At 33.7% G+C, this 25,235-nt stretch overlaps 2 protein-coding genes across 3 annotated transcripts in view; one reads left to right on the top strand and one right to left on the bottom strand.

The window, feature by feature from the left end:
* LOC108905467 overlaps positions 1-10,502 on the top strand; it is a 36,156-nt gene extending 25,654 nt beyond the window's left edge. For both annotated transcript variants that reach the window (XM_018708336.1, XM_018708337.2), the window contains exons 4-5: positions 8,286-8,522; positions 10,011-10,502. In XM_018708336.1, coding sequence (XP_018563852.1) covers positions 8,286-8,522; positions 10,011-10,431 — 658 coding nt within the window. In that variant the 3' untranslated portion in view covers positions 10,432-10,502. The remainder of the gene's footprint in view (positions 1-8,285; positions 8,523-10,010) is intronic.
* Positions 10,503-24,401: 13,899 nt separating this feature from the next.
* On the bottom strand, positions 24,402-24,977 carry LOC111691552. The gene has a single exon (XM_023454594.1). The coding sequence runs from the start codon at positions 24,975-24,977 to the stop codon at positions 24,402-24,404; it is 576 nt and encodes a 191-aa protein (XP_023310362.1).
* Positions 24,978-25,235: the final 258 nt, after the last annotated feature.

Here is a 25,235-nt window from a genome sequence, read left to right as displayed (position 1 = left end):
ATTAAATATTCACGTCAGTGATCCTAGCGTCATTTCGAAGAATTTCGAGAAAAAAAACGTCACTCTTTTTCAAAAAGCACTTTTTTAGTTTAAAAATTAAAAAACTCAAAATATATTATTTTTATATTTTTTAAATTAAACTACATTTGAAAACGAACAAAATGAAAATAGTTTATGATATCTTTAGTTTTTGCCAAGATACAGGTATTTGAAAAATTTTTACACAAATATTTAAATGTTCATAACTTGTTGAGGGGTTGAAATAAAATACAACTGCAATAATTGCCCACATAAGTACAGCCTCATATATAGTGTGAATCTTAAATGTATACTTTTTAAGGTTCACCCTGCATGCTTGACTTAAAAATAAAAGAGCTTTTAAAACAAAATTATTTTATATTTAGTATTACTTCGTTGTACCCAAATGTAAATGTAAATTTTCCTGGGCAATTAAATATATGTCTATTGTTAGAGAACATTAAATATTCTTGTTTCCTGTGATTTAATGACAAATTCAAAACTTTCCTGACTGGATAATGAATTTAATGATTTCAAAGTTCAGGTAAAACATATATTTTGTCAAGTGATAACTACTATTAAAGCTATAATTATTAACGTGTTAAAATTTGTACCTAATAAAAATTCAACCAAAGTAATAAAAATTAACTTGTGAACAAAACTGACTGTATGTTTAGGGTGTTTCTAAAATATAGGTTCAAACGAAAACAAACATAGGAATTGCAAGTTTAACTAAAATGTAAAAAAGACTGCAGTAATAATAATTAATAAATTATTTTTTATTATTTTAATTCCCTCTCATTTTACTTGTAAGCATTATATCTAGAGTAGGAGATTTAAGCAGGCATGTTATTATTCGGTAAGCCGCATTTGCGTATAAGAACGACTTCGTTGTTCCTAGCCACTATTCAGTGCAGAAATGGGAAAAATTTGGAAAATATGTTCGTGAGACAAACTTCAAAAATCAAAAATATTATAGATTCCTTCCAAATTTCACTTATTATATCAAATAAAATAAGAAAAAAAGTTTACAGGACAATTATTGGTGGCAACATTTTTAAGTCATATTTAATGCCTAGTGAAACTTGGAAGCTAGTGAAAATATGCTTACTCGTATCTGGAGAAGAATGGATTTTAGTATCATTATTTTTGTAATCTCGTTTCTTATTTTAGTTGATTTGAAAGCAATCCATGTTTTTGAAATCTATCATTAAGCACATAAGCATTTTTACCCTCAAACTGAAAGATGCTGCAAGAGTACCTACCTTTTTGTGTTAAGACATTTTTTTCGAAAAATAAATTCTTTTACTGAAAAAAAACCTTCAATTACAACACAAAGATGTGCAGCTGACACAGCTTTCACCAACGCCAGCGACTCCATACGTTACCACCAGGTACATAAGTTCATTGTTACTGTTAGTATGTTTATTTGTACTTATTAATACATACACCATATGCACACTGTTCATTTGCAAAAAGAAAGCACAATTAACAGTAAGAATTTAGAAAAATAGATAACTTCATTTAAACAATTGTTCGCTAATTATTTCCACAATAAAATACACAATTTTCCGTAATGAAAAATAAAATAAAATGAAGATTTCCTAAAACTCAGCAATTTTACTTGCATTTTAAAGTTCGCTTGGAATAGACCAACGATGGATGGCAACTTCTCTTAAATCCTCATTAAATCTTGTATGACTTTACTCAACTTTAGCTAATAATCTTCGCTAAAGACTCGAAACTTCTTTACTTATTATAATTTTAATTATCAATCTATAACTTGTAAACTTTATACAGATCTTTAATCAAACTTAACTCGAGTCTTCACTCAAAATTCTTACTGAAATCTTAATCAAAATCTTCATTCGAAAAATCTTTATTTCGATATTAATTCGAATCTTTACTAGTTTTATTTTAAATCTTTACTGAAGAAAATCTTTACTAAACAAATCTTTGTAATCTTTAAAAAATTGTAATCTTTTAGATCAATCTTTGTAATCTTTAATCAAAATTTGTAATTTTTATTAAAAAATGTGCAATCTTTATAAATCTTTACCGGTAAGGTCTTTGTACGATGGATTTCATTGTAAACAGTTGATTAAATTTAGGTAAACTTTCGGTTTAGATTTAAAATCACAAACGAGCTTGTTGCTTTACCGGTTACAAAAATCAAAGAGCTTCAAAGCGCTCCGACAAGGGTTTTATTGAATTAAATCTCATAAAAACTCAACCACTATGATTGGTCGTTCACAAAATAAATTTCGGACTGGGCAACTGCTATTTAATCACCACTGAACAGGTTCTAACACTGACCATAACCTAGGTTCAATCAAACTATATATTATTCAGTGCATGCTTCCATGGCAGAAACAAATAAATAACCTTCAATACTCGACATCCAAGTAACCTAAATGTTGTGGTGAATTGGTACATCAGTTTCGTTTACAATTAAACAATACTAAAAGGAAATAATATCAATAAACAAGTACAAATAATAGTACGATTCGAATAGATTTACAATTCGCTTCAACAAGTTCACAAGAAGGTAGTAGTACATTAAAGAATATAATTTATTAAATAATGTTCTATAACTAATTGTAGGGTGTAACACAGATTTACATGAAGTAGGTATCAACAATACAACAGTAGACGGGTGGAAACTAACTAACTGTGTGTTACAACAAAATTGAATCTTATATCAAGGTCTCAAGAAGCTGTTAAATGTTGTACACGAGCAGTGTTATAGCTAAAATGGTGTCATTCAGGCTGTATAGGTACCTAATGAATGTTACAATGTGTTGCGCGTGTATAGGATGTATCTAAATTGCTGTGACTAAGTTTGAACCACGGATACTACATTACAAATTAATTAAACATGGACCCCAAAACGTTTCGGTTTGGAGATACAGGGTGTTAAAATGCGAAAAAAATTTGTATTATTAAGCCTTTTAAAAAATGGCCCAAATTTGGCATGTAGCTTTAATTTTTGACTACCCGTAATCCGAGGAAGACACATGGGCACTTCCCCTTTCAATTTTTTTTCTTCCAAGCTATATCAATATCTCAATATTGTGTTGTCAGTACTAGAGGCTTTATAGAAATATATTTTTATTTAATGTTGTTGGAAAGCATCATTGCCGTGATAAAGAGTAAAATGTCAGAAAATTATGCTAAAGGGACAAAACATCAAATTATTTTTTGATTAAAAGAAGTTGTTATTATCTCATCTAAACGAAATAAAGTATATTATTTGCAATTTAAAATAAATTGCACCTATATTGCCATTAGATTTGAACACTTGGTATATCGAAAATTAAGCGTCTTCTAACAAATTTATAGGAACTTTTTTTGTTAATTAATAATGTAGAATCCGCCATTGTAGTTTGGTCGCGCATTTCAGTTATACTCTGTATTTTACCACGAATGTTTGTTCATAATATCGAAAAAAATTATACTTTTTTCTTTTGTGAAGAGATCAATCTGAAAACTGTATAAGTTACACATGTAGTGATATTGCATTGATATTTTTGGCAATTTTAACAGTTGTATCAGGATGTACCTAAAATGTGTATGTACTCGCAGTCTTTTTTCCCCACTTGTATTTATTAAATGTTCAGTTTAATTCGATAAATCCGCTACTCTAACAAAATGATCTAAATTTCTTGCCTTACTGTCGGTCGACTCGGTTGAAAATAAAAATAATATAACGATTTCCATCTCTCCTTTGTTGTAAAATATATGCTGTCACATTCGTTAATTTCAGTTTTTCATTTTTAAATATTGTTCGCGTTTTACATTTGCTTGAATTTATAGAGATTATTTTTTTTTATATATTTGTATAGTGGGATCATATTCGATGTAAAGTAATAAATCATTGCCTGTCAAGGGAACCAATGAAGTACGCTTTTAAGGGTATTACAAATTGGATAATTTCTTTATACATTATGAAGGGACGAAGGGATCAGTTCAGGTCTGGCACCCTTGTTCCTACAAAAATTCCTTTATTCTCATAAACTATTTATTTTAAATGTAATTTATTATAAATCCAATTTGTTTCCTAAATTCCACATATGTACTACATTTTACCTCTGTACGCGCCACTGTTGTTTACTTGTTTTTTGGAAGCGCTCTCTAATTGACGACAAAGCTCGCCAGGTTAGTATTTGACGTATAACCGACCAGTTCGTACACTCGATGCACCTGGGCGACTACAGCTACTACCAGAAAACAGTGCGTATGCAGCGGTATTTCATATTTTACATTGAATTTCATTTTAAATTTGAAATGATTTATCTTACGCCTCCTAAAAATGATGACACGATTTTCCTTTGATAAAAGACCGACAACTTTTTGCTCTACTTTGCATCAAATACGATCCTACTATAGTACTCATGCATATTTAGGAATGCGTTTTAATACGTGGTTAAACTTAGGTAATGAAATTTGTCTAGCCTAGGGAAAAACTCAACAATAATTAATTTTATGACATGACGTGACATTTTATACCCCAGATAACCTCTAGATAAATTACTGGCCTTAAAGTCAGTAAACACCAAAAAACTTGTCAATGTGTTGAATATGCATATGAAATAAAATTGTTTGCGTTCATCTGCATATTTGATAATGAAATAAATGGTATTTGCTAAAACAAATTATAAAGCTGACACATATATCAGTTATTAATTTGGACAAAAACCAGGCATATAAAAGGAGTCTAATGTACCCTATCTTCATGTATTCTGAGCAGCTGAATTGCATCGTCGCGTCATATTTTTCTATCCTCAAAAAATTGGCCGAATTAGCAAAAACTGGTGCTTATTTTTGATGAACACACAACTGGTACTCTAAACATATTGTCGCAGTATCAAATAGGTCCTCGGTCGTGGCCGCACATTGGGCGCCAGGATGTGGATTTTGCTGGGTTCCATTAGTTCTCGGTGGAGATGACCTATTTGTTTCTCGTCTGAGCATCATGAGCAGGTCGTAGATCCTCACAATGGGATCGGGCACTTTGGGCGCTTTGAAAAATTTATGGTTCGGGTTTTTTTTCACTTTGCGGGTCTGACACCCTAGTGTCTGGAAATCACTGTCTCTTACACACTAAAGTTTATACACTGTTGTACGGATTCCGTGGAGTACCGGTACAGAAGCTTGTAGAAAGCTTGAACTGCGGCGTATAGTTGAGAGAACATTGAGCTCGGATTTATAATTTTTTTAAAGAAAAATAATAACTCGGAGCGGTTTCAGATATAGTTCATTTATGCAGAAAAGCAGCAGTTTCAAATTCCTTTGTTTGTCGAGTGCGCACCCTGGCCAGGCACATAGGTTCTGGTTAAATAACTGCAACTGGCCAGGGCGCGCTTCACTCGCTGGTGGGGGTGGATTCCCGTAGTCTGCCTGTTGCATGGTCCCGTTTAGTGTCACTCCATTCAGGATTGGGGATGACTGTGTTCCTGGATTGTAGTTCTGTCCGTGTGAAGTTAGAAGTCTGTAATTAGACAATATTAGTATGGACACGAAGGTCATATCGAAGATTGAATTTGAAGCCAAATTTTTTTTTTATTTTTTGAAAGTGAGTCAAAAATTTTTTCTGTTCTTGGCTTTCGTCAGCGACCTCGGGGGTAGGTTTGGCAAGGGTCGTCGTCATCGTTTGATGGAACGAAGGACTCTAGGCTTAGTATTTCTCGTCCTGTAGGCTCGAGGCTCGAATTTTGGAAACATCGGTGATTTTGTATATTTTTGTATTTAAAGACCACCAAGTTACAAATGGCATGCGTTATTTTTGTCTAGATTTGTTTACAGGTCTCCGTAACAGTTGTCAACGGTTGAACAATTCCCAGGTTGACGTATCTTCGGTTTTTCTTCAGAAAACACTCCGGGTTTCTTCAGAACAGAATAACTGTGACTGTTATATTCATATTCAAATGTCTTCATTAAAATTAAAATTAACTTATGCATTACAGCGTCAATTTTCTGAACAATTATCTTATTTTAAGGAGATAAATGTGTATTTGACAGTAACGAAAACTAATACTATTGAGAAATAAATAATTTTCAAATAATTTCCATAGTTATTATAGACTATGTTCTCATAATTAAACATCATTTTCAGTAGTTAATAAATATTCATAATATTCGAGTTCGTTGACTGCACAATATATTAATGCAGTGCTTCAAGGTTAAAAATTATCCACAGCCTTGTCATATCAAGTATTGGAAAGGTCAGTTTTAAATAATCAACTGTGAAGAAAACAATGCTAATTCTGTGTTGGCATTTCCTCAGTATCTAAAAATAATGCAGATAAACTCAAACAACAAATGAATCAAATATAAATAATTATTTTGCTTTTTATTGCATTTTATAATAAAAATATTTTTTATTTCATTATCGAGTTTAAATAAAATTTAACATCGTTTTGAGTCAAGTACAAATTTATTTATATTATTAAGGGGATACAAAGTGTTTCAAGGTTCATTAATTAAAATACTAATCTTTTGTAAATTCGTAATTATATGTAGATATTATTCAGCAATTCGTGTACTCAAATTCATATCCCGTTAGCAGCCATTTTAAAAATATAAAATAAAAGCCTATTTTTAGGTCTAATTTTTAAATAACCCATTTTAATACATTTGTTTATGTGAACTTTTCTTACGTTTTTACTACAGAAAAAATAATATAAACAAGCTAATACAAGGTATATTCATATTGTACTAATAAAATGCACACGCATGTCATATTGCTAATATTGTTAATATTTAACCTTCAAAGAAATTTACCACAATTGTTCTTTACTACAGAAAAAATAATATAAACAAGCTAATACAAGGTATGTTCATATTGTACTAATAAAAAGCACACACGTGTCATATTGCTAATATTGTTAATATTTAACCTTCAAAGAAATTTACTACAATTGTTCTTTACTACAGAAAAAATAATATAAACAAGCTAATACAAGGTATGTTCATATTGTACTAATAAAAAGCACACACGTGTCATATTGCTAATATTGTTAATATTTAACCTTCAAAGAAATTTACTACAATTGTTCTTTATTTCTTTCAAATGTTACTTAATTATTTTATTTACATAGGCGTTTTTAGAATAATTTGTATAAAACATTTTTATTTTTTACACTATTTCTCACATTGCGGTATAATCAATAGTAATAATCATTGGTTTTATAATCTACGCTGTCAACACTATGATTAAGTACTTTTTTGTGTTCAGGTAATTTGACACCTTTATTGAATTTGTTGAGACATTTGCAATTGACGTTTACAAATTAGCGATCGGTAAGTAATTACTTACCGATCGGGAGGTGGTAAGTAATTTAACAAATGTAGAATTTTTTAAATGAATTTTTTTAAAGATGTGGGACAAATGTCCGCAAGTGACCCATTTTAAGTATTAAATCAAGCACGCCAGCCTTACGCCGGATCGTCTAATAGTTGCAAGGACAAAGAACAGACGCGGGACGCACCAGGGCTCCAGGAAAGGTCCACGACAGATTGGCGCCAGGACCAGATACATATACATGCGAGCTACTCCATACAAAACTCTCCAGCGCAACACTTCTTTTTCAATAAAAATAGTTTTACTTTTTACTGTTGAGAGAATTTTATTTTGCTGCATACCGCAAGCAACCTTTAAGGCTCTTGAGTTAATCAACCAGAGAAAATAGAATTAGAAGAAAAGAATGTTAGCCTTTTAGAGCATGATTCATTCTTAGTAAGGAAGAGTTATAGTGCAAATTCCCATGTAATATAATGTAATGCACGAAGACACGGGTGTAAGAAGATCAGCTGGATAGTATTGGAAGCGATTTGTCATCATTTTTTATACTTAAATGTTTGTTATATGTTTACATTAGAATTTCAGCTTATACTTATACGTGTACAATACCCGTACAATACAATTCCTGGAAATTTAATGTCATAATATAATGTTTAACTTAAATAGAGTATACAACAGTTTAATACATTTATAAAACATATTTACTTGGTTATGTCACTGTCACATATAGTATACAATGTTCTAATAGTGGGATTTACGAGTAGAATTCTAATAAAGAATAACGCGTATATCTGTTAGTGTAGTTTTAACCACATTTGCCATCTCTCAATGTTTTTTTTCTTATGGTGTCATAAGAAAAAAAAAATTATATGATAATTTTGGACCAATCTGTACAAATTCCATATTACGAAAATTTAAATTTCTGAACTATAAGTTATATAAACATGGATATACTTTTTTGCAGATCGTGGGACTCGATTGGAACTGTGAGAGGTCTTCATAATTCGGCCAGCAAACGAAGCTGTGCATGTCTGAAGTACAGGATAACACAAAAGGATATGGCCCTTACCCAGTTTGGTTTTATGGGTTTTGGTTTGGTTAGAAGCAGAATGATGGGTGTGCACTGTGCTTCGGAAGAAGAGTTGAAAGGCTTTATACACCTGTGGCGAACTGTGGGACACGTTTTGGGTATTGAGGAGAGGTTAGTTAGATTTTGACTATAACACAGAAAAAGGCGTAACACATTTTTTGGTATACCTGTTTAACCAATCTTGAATTAACAAGAATCAAAAGAATCCCGCACAAAATCAATGGAAAATGGGTCCCAGTCGAGTTTGCTGAAATTGCAGTAGGTTATAGTTTTTGACTTTCTGAACAAAAGTTGTCATGGGCCCAAAGTTATCCTATGCATAGTTTCAGAGATAAAGGGGGGGAAGCATGTGATTTTGGCTGTAGGCCTGAGTTAAGCATCACGAAGTTTCAAGTTGATGGATTCAAAAACTGGGGCATGTAGTGAATTTTGAGCAGTAGGTACAATACTTTTGGGATTGCTGAACCTGAATTCGGGGATGGCTTAGCTATTTAAGGTCACCTGGAGGTCAAACTAAGGAAAAGACTTGTACTGAAGTTTGACCAGTGAGTGTATAGGTTTTTGGGCTCACAGAATCTGAATCTGGAGATAGCGTAACCCTAAAGGTCACCTTCAAGTCAATTCAAGGTCATTTCAAGATCAAACTAAAGAAAAGGCTTGTATTGAATTTCAACCAGAGTGTATATAATTTTTTTTGGGGGGGCAACTGAATTCAGGGATAGCTTAGCCTTATAAGGTCACCTTGAATTGAGATTAAGTCAAATGAAATGACCTTGACTTGATTTCCAGGTGATCTTATGGGGCTTAGCTATCCCCGAAATCAGGTTCAGCGACCTCAAAAGCATATATACTTACAGATTAACATTCGTGAAAGGCCTTTTTCTTTACTTTGACCTTGAAATGATCTTGACTTGACCGAAATCTGACCTTGTAGGGATAAGCTATCCCCGAGTTCAGTAAAATTATTTCACTTATGAAAAATAACCTTTACTGAAGAATGATTTCATTAATTCAAAATTATGATCTGCTCGAACAAAATGATGTGTACAAAGTTATCTGACGTATGAATGTAAAATGATTTGATTTTTATCCGCACAATTAAATCTCGACGATTGCTACAGGTATACATTGCATAAGTTTATTTGCTACTCTCTTTTGATTAGAAAAATTGACACTTTTGCAAAAATCGTTATGTCAGTATTTGTTCAAATCGTGTTTAAGTAATGGATGGATAGATCATGTTATTGTCTACATCTCTTACAAGGAATAATTGAAATATCTCAGGTGACCGCAAAATATACAGTTAATTTGACAGCAAAAATATTAGGTATATGAAAATTGAAAAGTCCTTATTTCAAATTTAGAATAACTTTCAGTGCAAAGTGTACTTCAAGATAAATAACTTACACTCGGTTACACTCTAATTAAGATTTTATAAACAAAAAAGTTTGTATCTCACTGTGAGCCCTAGTATTGGAAATATTAACGTTGAATACCTATAGGTACAGAAAAAAATGAAACATTGCATGAGAAATAATTTCGTACCCTTAAAGAAGCCGTTTTCTTACTAATACAGATTAAATTATTTCGTTATTCCAGGTTCAACATTTGTAGGGAATCAGTCGCTGAAACCAAAGAAATTTGTAATCTGCTTATAGAAAAAGTATTCCGTCCGAGACTGAAAAGCCCCTCCAAACACTTCAAAAAAATGTCGAGCGCTTTAATAAATGGGCTGTGGACGATGAATCCAATTCTAGAGTTTAAAGTGTTCACACTGTACCTACAAATGGCTTTAGAGGATAACAGTAACGTACATTCACAGCCCGGTTTCAACTTGCTGACGTGGCAGAAGAAATTTAAACTGTATTTTATTTTGTACACTTTGTGGTCCTTGCAGTTCAATGTGCTGAGGATTACTCATAACTACATCCAGATTATCGCACTGTGGTTGATGAAATGTTTTCCTTTTCTGGCCTATTACAAGTACGGAAAAGCGAATTCTTTAGTAAAAGTGAAGTAGACTTATAGAAGAGGGTTTAGTTACGGTAGCAATTGTGATATTTGTCTTTAATAAAAGTATTATAATTATAACCGTTGTTTTCTTATCGTGGTACTTATGAGTAGCCCCAGTACTTAGTATTTTTGAGAAGAATAAGAAATCTGTGCTTTGTTACGTTGTAACATTTCTACAAAAAGTATGCTTCCTTATTTTTTTTTTGGAAAGCGGTGATATGACGTACCTAAATGAAGGGAAAAAACAAGTAAATTTATTAATGCAATAAATGACACATACATATTCCCTGGAGTGAAATATACATTTTTGAATTATACAGGGTGATTCATTAACAATGGGAAAATCGAAAGCTGAAGATACTACACGTGAAATGGTGACCATTGGCGCAAACATGCCTTATCCGAAAGTTGATAGTTTCGGAAATACAGGGTGTTGAAAGTTAAAATTTTAAATCGTTTTTTTGCGATTATTCTGAAAATATGTAGGTTAGGAACTTGAAAATTTGTGAAACTATATTTTTTTAGGCGACGAATAAGATGCGTGTTGTAATTTCAGCATTGCTCATAGAGGGCGCCACTTACGACCAATTTTACCGAAAATTTAGTTAATAACTTTTTACCCTGTATATTTAACATGAAACTTGATTCAAAACCTGAAAGAGCTATCATTTTTCCATTAATTATGTACTCTTGTTTCATTTCGGTATCTCGATCCGTTTTCGAGAAAAATCGATTTAACGAACACTATGTTTTGATAATATGAGAAATTAAAAGCGAAACAAACCAAGTGTTTCTTCGTGTTATTACAACAATTAACAATAAAACAAATAAAATACGTAATTATGATTTAAAGTAATTGTTCGAAGAATCCACCGTTGACACTGATACACTTTACACGTTTTCTGAGAGATCTTCGAGTTTGAAACAACATATTGGGATTGCGTCTGACTTCGTTGGCAGCGATTTGTATTCTTTGCCACAACTCTTCACACGAGCCAATAGATTCTTTGTAAACTATATCTTTCATTCGAGACCAAATAGAAAAATCAAGAGGATTGAAGTCCGGACTTCTGGATGGCCAAGCAAAAATGCTTACATGGCCAATCCAGCGATTTGGAAAAACTGCATCTAAATATGCACGCACTGGCCAAGAAAAATGCGGTGGAGCTCCGTCGTGCATGAACCACATGTCTCTTCTTAAATAAAGTGGAACTTCTTCAAGCCGTGGAAGCATTTTTACTTGGCCACCCAGAAGTCCGGACTTCAATCCTCTTCATTTTTCTATTTGGAAGAATCTATTGGTTCGTGTGAAGAGTTGTGGCAAAGAATACAAATCGCTGCCAACGAAGTCAAACGCAATCCCAATATGTTGTTTCAAACTCGAAGATCTCTCAGAAAACGTTGTGTAAAGTGTGTAAATGTCAACGGTGGATTCTTCGAACACTGACTTTAAATCATTATTACGAATTTCATTTGTTTTATTGTTAATTGTTGTAATAACACGAAGAAACACTTGGTTTGTTTCGCTTTTAATTTCTCGTATTATCAAAACATAGTGTTCGTTAAATCGATTTTTCTCGAAAACGGATCGAGATACCGAAATGAAACAAGAATACACAATTAATGGAAAAATGATTGCTCTTTCAGGTTTTGAATCAAGTTTCATGTTAGACATACAGGGTAAAAAGTTATTAACTAAATTTTCGGTAAAATTGGTCGTAAGTGGCGCCCTCTATGAGCAATGCTGAAATTACAACACGCATCTTATTCGTCGCCTAAAAAAATATAGTTTCACAAATTTTCAAGTTCCTAACCTACATATTTTCAGAATAATCGCAAAAAAACGATTTAAAATTTTAACTTTCAACACCCTGTATTTCCGAAACTATCAACTTTTGGATAAGGCATGTTTGCGCCAGTGGTCACCATTTCACGTGTAGTATCTTCAGCTTTCGACTTTCCCATTGTTAATGAATCACCCTGTATATAAAGACAGATGATGAGTCAGTAACACTAAAAAATATATACTATGCAATTTCTGTAAAGAATCAAACTGCCTACTTATTTAAATGCCAAAATTCTGTACTTACTACTTAATTTTACACATGCCTTTTAATGAAGTCTTTACCCTTCAATGTTAAAATATAAATAGAAGATACCAAATTCGTTCATAATTAGAATTAATAGTAGACTCAGTAAAATTAAATAAGCATTTGAGTAAATGAGATACATTTTCTTCTATAAAATAATTAAGCTATTTTAATTGCATTGGGGAAGTTATTGTCTTTTACCAGTCCCGAGTTATTTAGAAAATTCACCACACTTTCATCCGGGACCATAAAGCTGGAAAAAAACGCCTCAAACTAAATCGACCGAGGACGATGTCCCGGGGAGCTCTAGCGTGGCGATTCAGATAATGCGGCGCGAAAAATTGAAATTTTATTTCAGTTTCGAAAATTCTGCGGAGATTCGCTCTAAACAGCCACAAACCACCCTATCCATGCTAATCAACCTAAACCTTCCAGGACAACGCGGAGCGGCAAAGAAAAAAATCACCTCACTTTTCAAAGTTTCTGCCGTCGCGTCACATCCAAAAACAGCTCTATGCAGCTAACACGCTGTGTTATAGCAGCCAGCGTCCCCAACACTCCAAGTGACAAACTAAAAGAATTATAGAATTTACATTTTTCAATTTATAGAGCAATATTGATTTTTATAGTAATTAATAAATTAAAATTATATCAATCTTACTGAGCATGCGCATTAACGATAATTTCATCTAAGCGAAATAGCCTCACAACAGGATACCATTCAAGAAAAGTTTGGTTCGGGTTAAGAGTACGTCTATAATAAACCACCTGGAAAAAAAATCTCGATAAACAGACTGACACAGCAGAGCACCAAGAAAAACAATAAAAAATACTGGTATAACTAGAAAATGCCAAGATTAAACAAAAGAAAAGAAAATATGCTAATGATGACAACGATGATATAGCAACAAGATCTCACCTCCATATGAGGCTATTCTTTCCAAGCATGCGCATTAGGAAAAACAGCTAATGTTAAATTTTTACTTTATATTTAAGAATATTCTTTTATACCGTTTTTTATAAATTTTAAGCACTATAATGTATCTATTTTACGAAATATGTGTGGGCTGTTGTTAAATACTTCTAAATCCTTGTAAAAATAAGTTAATTTGAAATTTTTCATTTGTATAGTTATTGTCTTTATAATAAAATATATGAAATATTCGATGCTTTTGTGCCAAGGTACGGTAAATTTCGAAAAAGTAAATATCCTCCCTGGTTCTCACGTGACATCATTAGAACTATCAAACAAAAAATTTAAAATAACTGGAGATGCTATGCAGTTGGATAATTTTAAAAGGTTGAGAAATAAAATAAAATCCAATATAAAGGAGCCTTATAATTTATTCATAACAAAGTCTGAACGCGATATCAAAAGTGACCCAAAACGATTCTGGGCATTTATAAACAAAAAGAAGCAATTGTCAAACATACCTACTACTATGAATTATAGTACAAACACAATCACGTCTCTACCTGAAATTGTAAATTCTTTTGCGGACTTATACAGTCGTTTTCGCATGATACCTCAATAAATTTGATTTTTTAAAATGTTTGTTACGCGCCTACCATTAACATTCAGTCTTTCTCAGAACAAGACATAGTAAGCGCTATGAAAAAGTTGAACCCAAATTAACAGCTGGACCGGATCTTGTACCGTTTTTAATTCGCGACTGTAGGTTTGTTTTTAGCAAACCTCTACAAATGTTGTTTAATTTCCGTCTAAAATCCAAAACAATACCTAATATTTGGAAAAAGTCTAAAGTTAGTCCTATATATAAAAAAGGTGACAAATCTGATGTTAATAATTATAGACCAGTGTCAATTATACGTAATTTTTGCAAGGTATTCGAGTTTTTGCTTCATGATTCAATTTTTTCTTTAACAAAAAAATCTAATCTCACCGTATCAGCATACTGATATATATATCTTGATTTCACTAAAACATTCGACCGCTTAGATCACCATCTTTTGCTCAATAAGCTTTCACAGTTTGGTCACTCTAATGACTTAATTGCGTTGTTTAAGTCTTATCTTAATTGTCGTACTCAATATGTTGAAATTCATGGCTTTAAATCAACTCGATATGTTGCAGTATCAGGCGTGCCACAAGGTTCCGTGTTAGGTCTACTTCTTTTCAGTATTTTTATTAATGACGTAGGCCATAAACTCAATGCAAAATTTTTGTTATACGCTGACGACGTAAAATTGTATAAAAGAGTCGAATGTATACAGGACTGTATCGAACTTCAAAAAAAATCTTGAGGTGATTGGTGAATGGTGTATATCAAACGGTCTTAAATTAAACATTAAAAAATGCAATAGTATGTCATTTACTAAAAAAAAGACGCCAACTGCATATCACTATTCACTGAATGGCAATCGTATTTCTAGAGTAGATATGTTTAGAGATCTAGGTGTCCTATTTGACACAAAACTATCTTTTTCTCATCACATAAATACTGTTATTTCTGAGGCATTAAAATCATTTGATTTTATTGTACGATGTACACGTGATTTCTCAAATTGTGATGTAATTAAAATACTTTACACATCATATGTTAGATCTAAATTGGAATATGCGGCAGTTGTTTGGGCTCCGAGCAATGATGTCTACGCTAACAACTTGGAGGGAATACAGCGGAAATTTTTAAAATATAAAAGTGTTGGTTTTTATCCCGAGCAGGGTTTTCCACATGATGACTTGTTAAGGAGGTTTAACTTTTCTTCATTAAAAAATCGCAGAGAATACTTTGTGCTAATCACATTGTATAAGATAGTTAACAATCTTATTGATTGTCTTGATTTTTATCAAGATTAAATTTGTATGTAACCAGAACAATTAAAGGCATTTTAATGTTTTTTATTTTCAGTTCAGTAATCAGGAACGGAATCCTGACCTGGGTTCGTACATACATGCTCAAAATTGCTTGAGTTCTCGTATGTAAATGAAAATACTTGCCATTATTATTATATTTGCCCAAAAAACAGTCAAATATAAAAAATTTTCTCATAAAAAATCATTCCTACCAGCTCTTTAACTCCGCTCTTCAAGCCATCCACATAGGTTCGTCCTACTTACGGCGAAGACCCTGAAACAGTGTAAACCAGCTTCTAAAGCTGCAAATCACTAGCCCTCCTACGAGGCGTAGTACAAAAGCTCCTAAAGCTTATAACTAACTCTAAGGAGATATAAACAATAACTTTTAGTGCCTAGCCTACACAAAAGACCTAAAATTTAAAGAACTCATCCTATGAGTTCTTTATAAAGGGATAAAATCCTAAGGATTTTAGTAAATTCGGCGAATGGAACCCTAGAACTCTATACAGGATCAGTTGAAATCCTAATTTGTACTAAATAAAAGCAAGTGCAGTGCATCTCACTGTCTTTGGACCAAACAGAGCGTGGATCAATTTCCTAGACAACAACACACTCTTGTCATCAATGGAGGTCCCAGTGCTATCCACCTCTGAGGGCCCTTCTGGGTATCGTCAAGGAGGAGGCGCAAGAGCCTACTGAAAATTCCCTTATCGGCGCGCGGGCAATTGACTTCACAGCACCGTTAGTAAAAAAGGAGCCAGATCAGATCGTTCTATCCGACACCATTCAAAAGCTATAGGAAGAACGCGAAAGGTACCGACAGTGCCAAAAACTGTCACGCGGGGTGGCGCGAATGAACCCGGTGCGCCACCGCCAGAAGACGACGCGGCAAATCAACTCGAACCGGTAGCAAATGCCACCGTTCTATGACATGGCGCCCATAGTGGGGTTCGAATTTCCAATGTCCTCACACGTGACACGCCATGGCACCACACAAGTTGTTTCATCGGGAAATGCCATTCCACGACATTATCCATGAACGTGAAGACATTTTCTCTCGATATGGATTTTGCCCTAGTTTCTGCGTCGAGGTATATGTATTCTGAGGTGAAATTAGTGAACTATTTTCAGAGTTTTTTGAGAACATTAAACTGCAATTATTTTTTGTAACAGCCTAGTGTAAGTAAAACAGTAAGTAAAATATGTGTTAAACGCAACAATAAGCTACAATCCTGACGCCTGCATGAAAGTTAGTCAAATTCAAATATAGTTAATGTCGACGAACATTTACATAATTTAAATAAATTCATATTTGCTGATCACAGAATTTATTTATAATATTATATTTAGGTAGTTGAAACATTATGCTGCAACAAATTATTCTTAACATGTGGTCTGTTAGACTCCTAGTAGGGTTCATAATGTAACACCATATCATGTGATTAATTTGATTGATTGAACCAATCTTATTATTATATTTAAAAAACATATAAAGGATTAGGAATAATATATTTTAAAATGTAACAGTACACCGTAAGAGAAAATATACACCAAAACCTTTAATTCATTTACATTTTCATTGCACCCACCTACTTCGTCTTTCAAATAAGGGTGTTAAAAATTAATAAATACTTATGATTTATGCCAAATTGCTAAAATAATTGAGGGTAGTAATGTAATAATAGTTTAATTATGCCAATTTAAATATTTCATAAATATATTTTGTTCTTCGTTCAGCATTGGTGTAGAAAAAAATGTCTATTATCATCTGATCATGTTAAATCTGACAAAATGTTTTATTCAGCAGAAATATGTTTATCTCTAGATCTAGGCAGTAATTTGTCAATTTAGATATTTTTACTTTCTTTACTGTGTTATAGAGCACTGAATTTGTGGAACAAATATGTCAATTTTAAAAATTATATACAGGGTGTCCCGAATAAGGGGGAATGTTTCTAAAGGGTGTTCTATGTCGAAAAAGATTACTTTTTCTTTATATACTTAAACGTGAGTCCAAAAATTCATTTAGTTTACGCTACAGAAATAAATTCTTTGGAGGATTGATTCATTTGGCTGCGAATCAAATCAAACAAAATAATTTTGAAGTCTTGAAGTCTTCTCGGGCAATTCGACGTCGAGCTGAAAAGTGTATTCAGGAAAATGGAAATCTTTTTGAGCATTTGCTGTGAAAACTATTATTGAGATAAAGATAAGTTTTCTAATAGTGTGGTTTTGAATTAATTAGTTTATTGTTTTACTATTTAATAATTTTAATTGCTATTTTTTACTTTCTCAAATAATAATTTACTAAAAATAATAAATTTCTGTGAAAATAACAATCCGCAAAAAGTAAATAACTGAACTGTCAATGCAAATGATGCCAACGCATTCTTGCTCTCTACATTTGCTAAGATAGCATATACATCGTAGTAGTAGTGGTAGTAGTCATAGTAGTGGTAGTGGTAGTAGTAGTGGTATATTGACAATTTCGATTCCTGGTGATTAACACTATAACATTAGTTTTAAACGGATTTTACACAAATATGGAACATTCTACCAATATGAACCAAGAGTTTTACTAAAAAACTCTGAAATTTCATGCTTTTTAGTAAAATGTCAAAAAGTCAAAGCATAAAAACCATTTACCCCTCCCCCCAGTGTTGGAACGTATGTGATGAAAATTTGTAAATTTTGGTTTAATAGCAGACTAACCACGTAAGAGTTAAGCTAGTTATCAAATTTCATAAATTTATCTCAACTGATTTCGGAGTTATTTAGAAAAAATCATCATCAGAGTGGCCTCTTTAAGTGGCTAAACTTCCTTNAATTCGACGTCGAGCTGAAAAGTGTATTCAGGAAAATGGAAATCTTTTTGAGCATTTGCTGTGAAAACTATTATTGAGATAAAGATAAGTTTTCTAATAGTGTGGTTTTGAATTAATTAGTTTATTGTTTTACTATTTAATAATTTTAATTGCTATTTTTTACTTTCTCAAATAATAATTTACTAAAAATAATAAATTTCTGTGAAAATAACAATCCGCAAAAAGTAAATAACTGAACTGTCAATGCAAATGATGCCAACGCATTCTTGCTCTCTACATTTGCTAAGATAGCATATACATCGTAGTAGTAGTGGTAGTAGTCATAGTAGTGGTAGTGGTAGTAGTAGTGGTATATTGACAATTTCGATTCCTGGTGATTAACACTATAACATTAGTTTTAAACGGATTTTACACAAATATGGAACATTCTACCAATATGAACCAAGAGTTTTACTAAAAAACTCTGAAATTTCATGCTTTTTAGTAAAATGTCAAAAAGTCAAAGCATAAAAACCATTTACCCCTCCCCCCAGTGTTGGAACGTATGTGATGAAAATTTGTAAATTTTGGTATAGTAGCAGACTAACCACGTAAGAGTTAAGCTAGTTATCAAATTTCATAAATTTATCTCAACTGATTTCGGAGTTATTTAGAAAAAATCATCATCAGAGTGGCCTCTTTAAGTGGCTAAACTTCCTTAGGAAGAATTTTTGGACTCACGTTTATATAAAGAAAAAGTAATCTTTTTCAACATAGAAAACCCTGTAGAAATATTACCCCCTAATTTCAGGACAACCAATTTACAAAAATTTAAAAAACGATTAATTATTTATGTATTTAGGTATGTATTTAAAATATATTTGAATGAGGTTAATACTTCTATAATATAGTAAAAATATATCCTTTCTCGTAAAACTTTTCAAACATGAATAACACAGTTGACCTGATAAAATGGTAGAGTATTTTTATGTCACCGGGTCACACATTAATTAAAACTTGTAATTAACTACTCTTGATAACAGTTTACTCACACTGCTTTTAATAGCATAGTAAATATGAACTTCATTTGTTTATGTCGGAAGTACTAGCTTGCGGAAAATTTTCACAACATACAGGATGTCCCACTTAAAAGTGTAACATCTTTATAACATATTTATATTTTTCCGATATTGTCTAAATTTTAAATATGTAATTCCTTAGTTCAGTAGAAATAGAAGTTGTAATTGACCCTCTACTTCAAAAAGAGCCTTTGCTGATAGTAATTAATGTGCTTAGAAAAATTCATTCTGGGGTCAATTCAAAGATATGAAGCAAAACCTGGTTTACTTTTGGCCTAGATTCGTATGAGATATTTAATCAAGTGCTACCAGAAAATCTTGAGATCAAAATAGATATTTGGATTAAATATATCATATTCCAAAGTTACTCCATTTGTGAGTTCTAGGGTGTTTAAGTTAAAATAAAAAAATATTCCTTTCTGCAACTGCCAAAGAAGTAAACTAATTCAAACCTTCAAATTTTAAATGCAGTAGGATCAGTTCAACATGTAGCTAGTATGACATGCTGTTGTGATAACAAAACCTCATATCAAACAGCTTTTTTGAATTATACAGGGTGTTCTAGAAGTTCTATGACAAACTTAGGCAGATGGTTGCTGGGTTAATTTCAAACATTTTCTTTAGAAGTTACAAGCATTTTAAAACATATAATTTCATATTTTGATCAAAGTATCTTGATAAATAAAAGAGATGGTTGCTATAACAAGAATTACTATTTGTATTTAAACTTCAAACATTAGTGAACCTTCCACACTCGGTTCGAATACAAGCCTCACATCGGCGAACTAAAGATTCCGTAACTTGATGGATGAGATTCGGAACGTTTCTTATCTGGTTAGTTGTATCCTGAATTCTTCGGAGTGACTGCTGACAGAAAGTGATTTCAACATGATAGACAAGCTGTCCAAAGGATTTAGATCTGGGGAACGCCATGCGTTGTCGACTTATCCATTTATTTGGGAAATGATCATTTAACCAAGCAGTTGTCTTCCTCTATGTGGTGGTGCACCGTAGTGCTAATACCACATATTTTGAACAACATTAAGCTCTACGCCATCAATGAAATCAAAAAGTTTGTTTTCCAAGAATGTCGTATACAGGCAGTAAATTATTGTTGAAAATGCTATTCCAAACGATGAAACGTCGCCGAAATCGTCTTGATCTAACTGCATGCGGATCTTGTAACACCCAGATATGTTCATTATGAAAATTATTTATGCCCTCCCTATTAAAACACGTTTCGTTAGATAGCGGAATAAATCTATCATTTTGTGCATGTTGTTGAAGTAATCAGCGACAAAATTCTAATCGCTGAGGAGCATCTCCAGCATGTAAAGCATGCAACGCTTGTACACTTTGGCGGTGAAACGGATGTAACAGTCCTCTATTCAATACACGCCATACAAAATTCGGTAATAAAAAATGAAGATTACACTGAACACTAATTGAAGAGTTGTCAATGCAGCATCTATCTACAATCACTTCAAAGTTGCCAATGCCCAACAAACTATCGCCGATATGTCGAGATATCTGACTGAAAGGGTTAAAAACGATATTGAGATGATCTTTCAGATCACGATCAGAACAATCGATTTTTCACCATCATTATCGTACAATAAAAATCATAGCGATTGCCGTCTGCATTAGCGTGACCAGATGTGCACCACGGGGAGGTTACTAGATCGGACTTAGCACATCATGGGATTCATCGAAGTACTTGATATTATTTCGAAAACCAAAAATGCAGGCAATACGAGCACTTGTGCCTAAAGTCCAGTCACCAGATAAACATGTGCAATGACATCTTATATCGTTCATTTGTATGCTCGTCAACAAACTCTTTATAATTTACCCTCGCGATTTTATCGTCATCTAGTTTTTTCTGGCTTAAAGTTCGGCAAGTCGCTGCAGCATGCATAAAATATTATGTTGCTTTTAGTGGCTCGAAGCGAATGCTGTTTTTCAAAATAAAATGTTACTTTATGCATAAAACCAGTATGAAATCTTGAAATAGGATTAAGCAATTAACTAATGTTTACTTTTTAAAAAACATTTATCCATCAATACCTTTACAAAAGAACGAGAAACTTCATTTAATACTTTTGATTAATCGATTGATTGATTCAAAACTACGTTTCGGTGAAATAATGTAAAAAAATTTTAATCTATCCATTAATTCTTTTCAAACATATTAAATGATAGCTTAATACTTTTATGCATAAAGTAACATTTTATTTCAAAAACGCAGCATTCGTTTCGAGCCACTAAAAGCAACATTTTATGGATGCTGCGGCGACTTGCCGAACTTTAAGCCAGAAACAACTAGATGACGATAAAATCCCGAGGAAAAATGAAAAAGAGTTTGTTGACGTGCATACAAATGAACGGAATAAGATGTTATTGCACATGTTTATCGTGACTGGACTTTACGCGCTCGTATTGCCTGCATTTTTAGTTTTTAGGCTACGAGCGATTTCGAAATAATATCAAATACACCGATGAATCCCGTGATGTACTAAGTCCGATCTATAGCAACCTCCCCGTAGTGCACATTGGGTCACGCAAATGCAGACGGCAACCGCTATGATATTTATTGTACGATAATGATTATGAAAAATCGATTGTACTGATCGTGATCTGAAAGATCATCTCAATATCGTTTTTAACCATTTCAGTCAGTTATCTCGATATAGCGGCGATAGTTTATTGGGCATTGAGTAAAAATGTAGTATTTTTTTACCATACTATGCAGGTAGTGAAATTTAAAGAATTGTAGATTCAGTGAGCTGCAACTTTGAACCATGAATTTTTAGGGCTTGACGCCCATTAACACTTTTAATCTACCACTCAAAAGCTACAAGAACCACCTGGTTTCAAACCATTTGACCGAAAACCAATTTACATAAGGATTCCGGCGGGGTCCTTTATCCTTTTACTCAATGTGTGGCCACATTAAATATTTTTTACTATTTAGGGCTGGTCTTTTTAGTTGTTGGATAAATTTAACTGTCAATTAACGTCACTTTTCTATACTGGGAGAATTATCAGGAAATGAGATCTCCTTAAACAAACTTACTTTTATTCAAATATCTCTCTCACGTGTTTGTTGCAACAACATTTTATGGCTATATCCCATATGATGCCGACATTTGAAGATGCAAGTTTAAACAATAAAAAAGTATTTTAAAACTACAAATTTAGTAAAAGTATTGCCCGTAATTGACAACAATGGTACAAAATTTACATCAATTTATCTCGTCCTCTCTACTGGCCTTTCTTTCGATAGTAGTCGATACCTTGGTAACAACGCACCGTTCGTACATCAAACTCATCTTGTCCATGAGATTCGTAGATGAAGAAGATAGTCCACAGAGTAGCAAAGAGAGGAGATCTTAATAGTAAGATAGCCACCTTTTTGCAAACGAAATACAGTTATTTTCTATTGAAGATTTTGTATAACATATTTAAAGCGCATCTGAAACTTATGAGGAACATAAAGATCAAGCTGTACTCAGAAAATGTTGAGAGCCTCTCTCTGGTCGACCCTTTTCGATATCTGATTTCGTTCAGAATATTGACCTGAGTTCTATACACGCCCCAGTAGGACACACTCTTTTTGTAGCCTGCGATTTGTAGATCCTCCCTCTGGTTGGCGCTTACACTGAGGCATTCTTGGGTCATTTTCTTCGCCTTGCTTCACTGTCTCTTTTGGTCAAACAGTACTTTGGATCGGCTGTAGGTCCGTAGTTAATAGTGGGACGCTAGATTGATAATATAGATAAAACATTATTTAGAATATTTAAAATAAAATGTATTATGTAGTTACTATAATATTGAACGAATAATGCAATGATGTGAAATTAACGAGTATTAGCCAGACTCTTAGTCCTGTTTATTTATCTGGGGAAAATTAGAGCCGATGTTCATACACATTTCAGTATGGCTCCGCCAAGTCTTAAGATAGACTTTCGGTGCGATATCTGACATGCATCTGGCATTTTTGCATTTAGGTAATCTTTGGGGCTCATTTCGAACTGTCATGGAATCTGATTGCTTGTATTTGTGCAGAGCAGCTTAATCCCCTGTCGGAATTTGAATTTGAATTTCCTGGTCCTGGTAATGGGGTTCTGTGGGCAGCTTCGGCGGTTGACCTCCAAGGTTAGTTAGATTTTCAACCGACGCTTTCTGGATGACTGTGACTGTTGTGACAAGCTTCAGGTTCTCGGACATGTGCTGCACTGTCAGAACGGTTTTTGAGCCGTTTCTGGCTTTACTAGCGATTTTGGTGATGGATTCGAAACGTAAGTGATTTTGGATCTGCTCACAACAATATTAGCACATGACAAATATCTCGCAAATATTTGGTAAACGAAGACATGTTTTCGAATGCATCGATATGCAGCATGCACAAGATATAGCATTTGTTTATGTGTGACAAATAGTTGATAGTGACCACATCACCTGAAGCCGTCTTAAGAAAGTGTTTTTTTGAAATATGTAAAAAATATTCAGGGTGCAAGATTAAAATATGCACGTTAAGTTACGTAAGTTTAACGTACCTAAGTATTAGAAAATATAAAACGTTTCTTACAATTTTATTACTGTTACATATTTTTCATACCTCTTGTAATGAAAATAATAGGTACTACAATTTAAGTGTGATTCCTTAGTACAGAGGACTAGATGCAATAGTCCAGTCATTACAGACATGAAACAGCCCGTTTCGGGAAAAAAATACTATTAGAAGTTTCTCTGCGGAATATTGTTCGGAAACGTGTTATAAACAAAATATCAAAAAATCAACTTGAGGCTAGTTGGGAAACTTTGTTTAAACTGTGGTGTATACGTTGTCCACCAAATAATGATCACACCAGTTAGAGTCTAATTCTTTATTAGATTTACACACAAAAATTGAAATAATAACACTTGATGTGCCGATGCCGGTCAACTGGAGAGTGACCCAGATTGCCTGCCTAAGGGTACGGTCAGCTACCCAGAAGGGTAGATTTATGACACGACAAGTGCTTCTGAGATAGGCAAATCTGTTTCAATACAATTTCTTATTGTAAATATTTTCTATTAACGCAGAGGCGTACCAGGGAACGTGTGTCCTCACAGTACCCCCCTGCTAGTGCTAACGTTATCTGCTATAAATAAAAAGAAATAAGAGAACTATGTACATATTAATTGAATCCGCCCTGCAGTAGATCTGGGAATCGGACACGTCTGCCTGCTCTTGTGGTCCTGACGTTCCTGATGACCTTATCTTCCTGGATATTGAGAGGACCACCCTGGTTGGTTGTTTCCTCGGACGCGATGTAGGCTGGCTTCAGTCTATCAACTGATACGGTAGTATCACGTCCGTTGATGTGGACGACAAACGTCTTCTCATTCCGCTTTAGGACTTTATATGGTCCGTCGTAAGGCTGTTGCAGGATCCGCTTCGAGATGTCTCGGCGTACAAAAACTTGGTCTGTGGTAGCGAGGTCTTTGAAGACAAAAATTTTTTGGTTATTGTGTCGCGACCCGTCACTGGGTCGTAAGTGTCTCATTACTTGACGGAGCGACTTCACAAACTCTGCAGCGTCTTCAGCGGCTTGGTCTAGATGTTGTCGGGCTAGGAACTCTCCAGGCAGGCGTAGAGACTGGCCGTACACTAGTTCTGCTGCTGTTCCTTGGATGTCCTCTTTCCAGGCTGAACGAGTTCCCAGGAGCACCGTGGACAAGGTCTTCGTCCATCTGGTACCGCCATGGCACATTATTGCTGCCTTCAGTTGTCTATGAAATCGTTCCACTAAACCATTTGCTGCCGGGTGATATGCTGTCGTCCTTAGGTGGGTTGCGCCTAACAAGCAGTTTAGATGCTTGAATAGGTATGATTCGAACTGTCTGCCTTGATCGGTGGTAATTCGTACAGGCGTCCCAAATCTGGCAATCCAGTGGTCAAAAAGAGCTCGAGCAACTGTCGCTGCTTCTTGGTCACACAGGGGTACAGCTTCTGGCCAGCGAGAAAATCG

The sequence above is a fragment of the Anoplophora glabripennis genome, unplaced genomic scaffold (genome assembly GCF_000390285.2).
Source record: "Anoplophora glabripennis isolate ALB-LARVAE unplaced genomic scaffold, Agla_2.0 scaffold267, whole genome shotgun sequence".
Classification (NCBI taxonomy): Eukaryota; Metazoa; Arthropoda; class Insecta; order Coleoptera; family Cerambycidae; genus Anoplophora; species Anoplophora glabripennis.
This window is presented reverse-complemented; position numbering and strand designations above follow the sequence as displayed.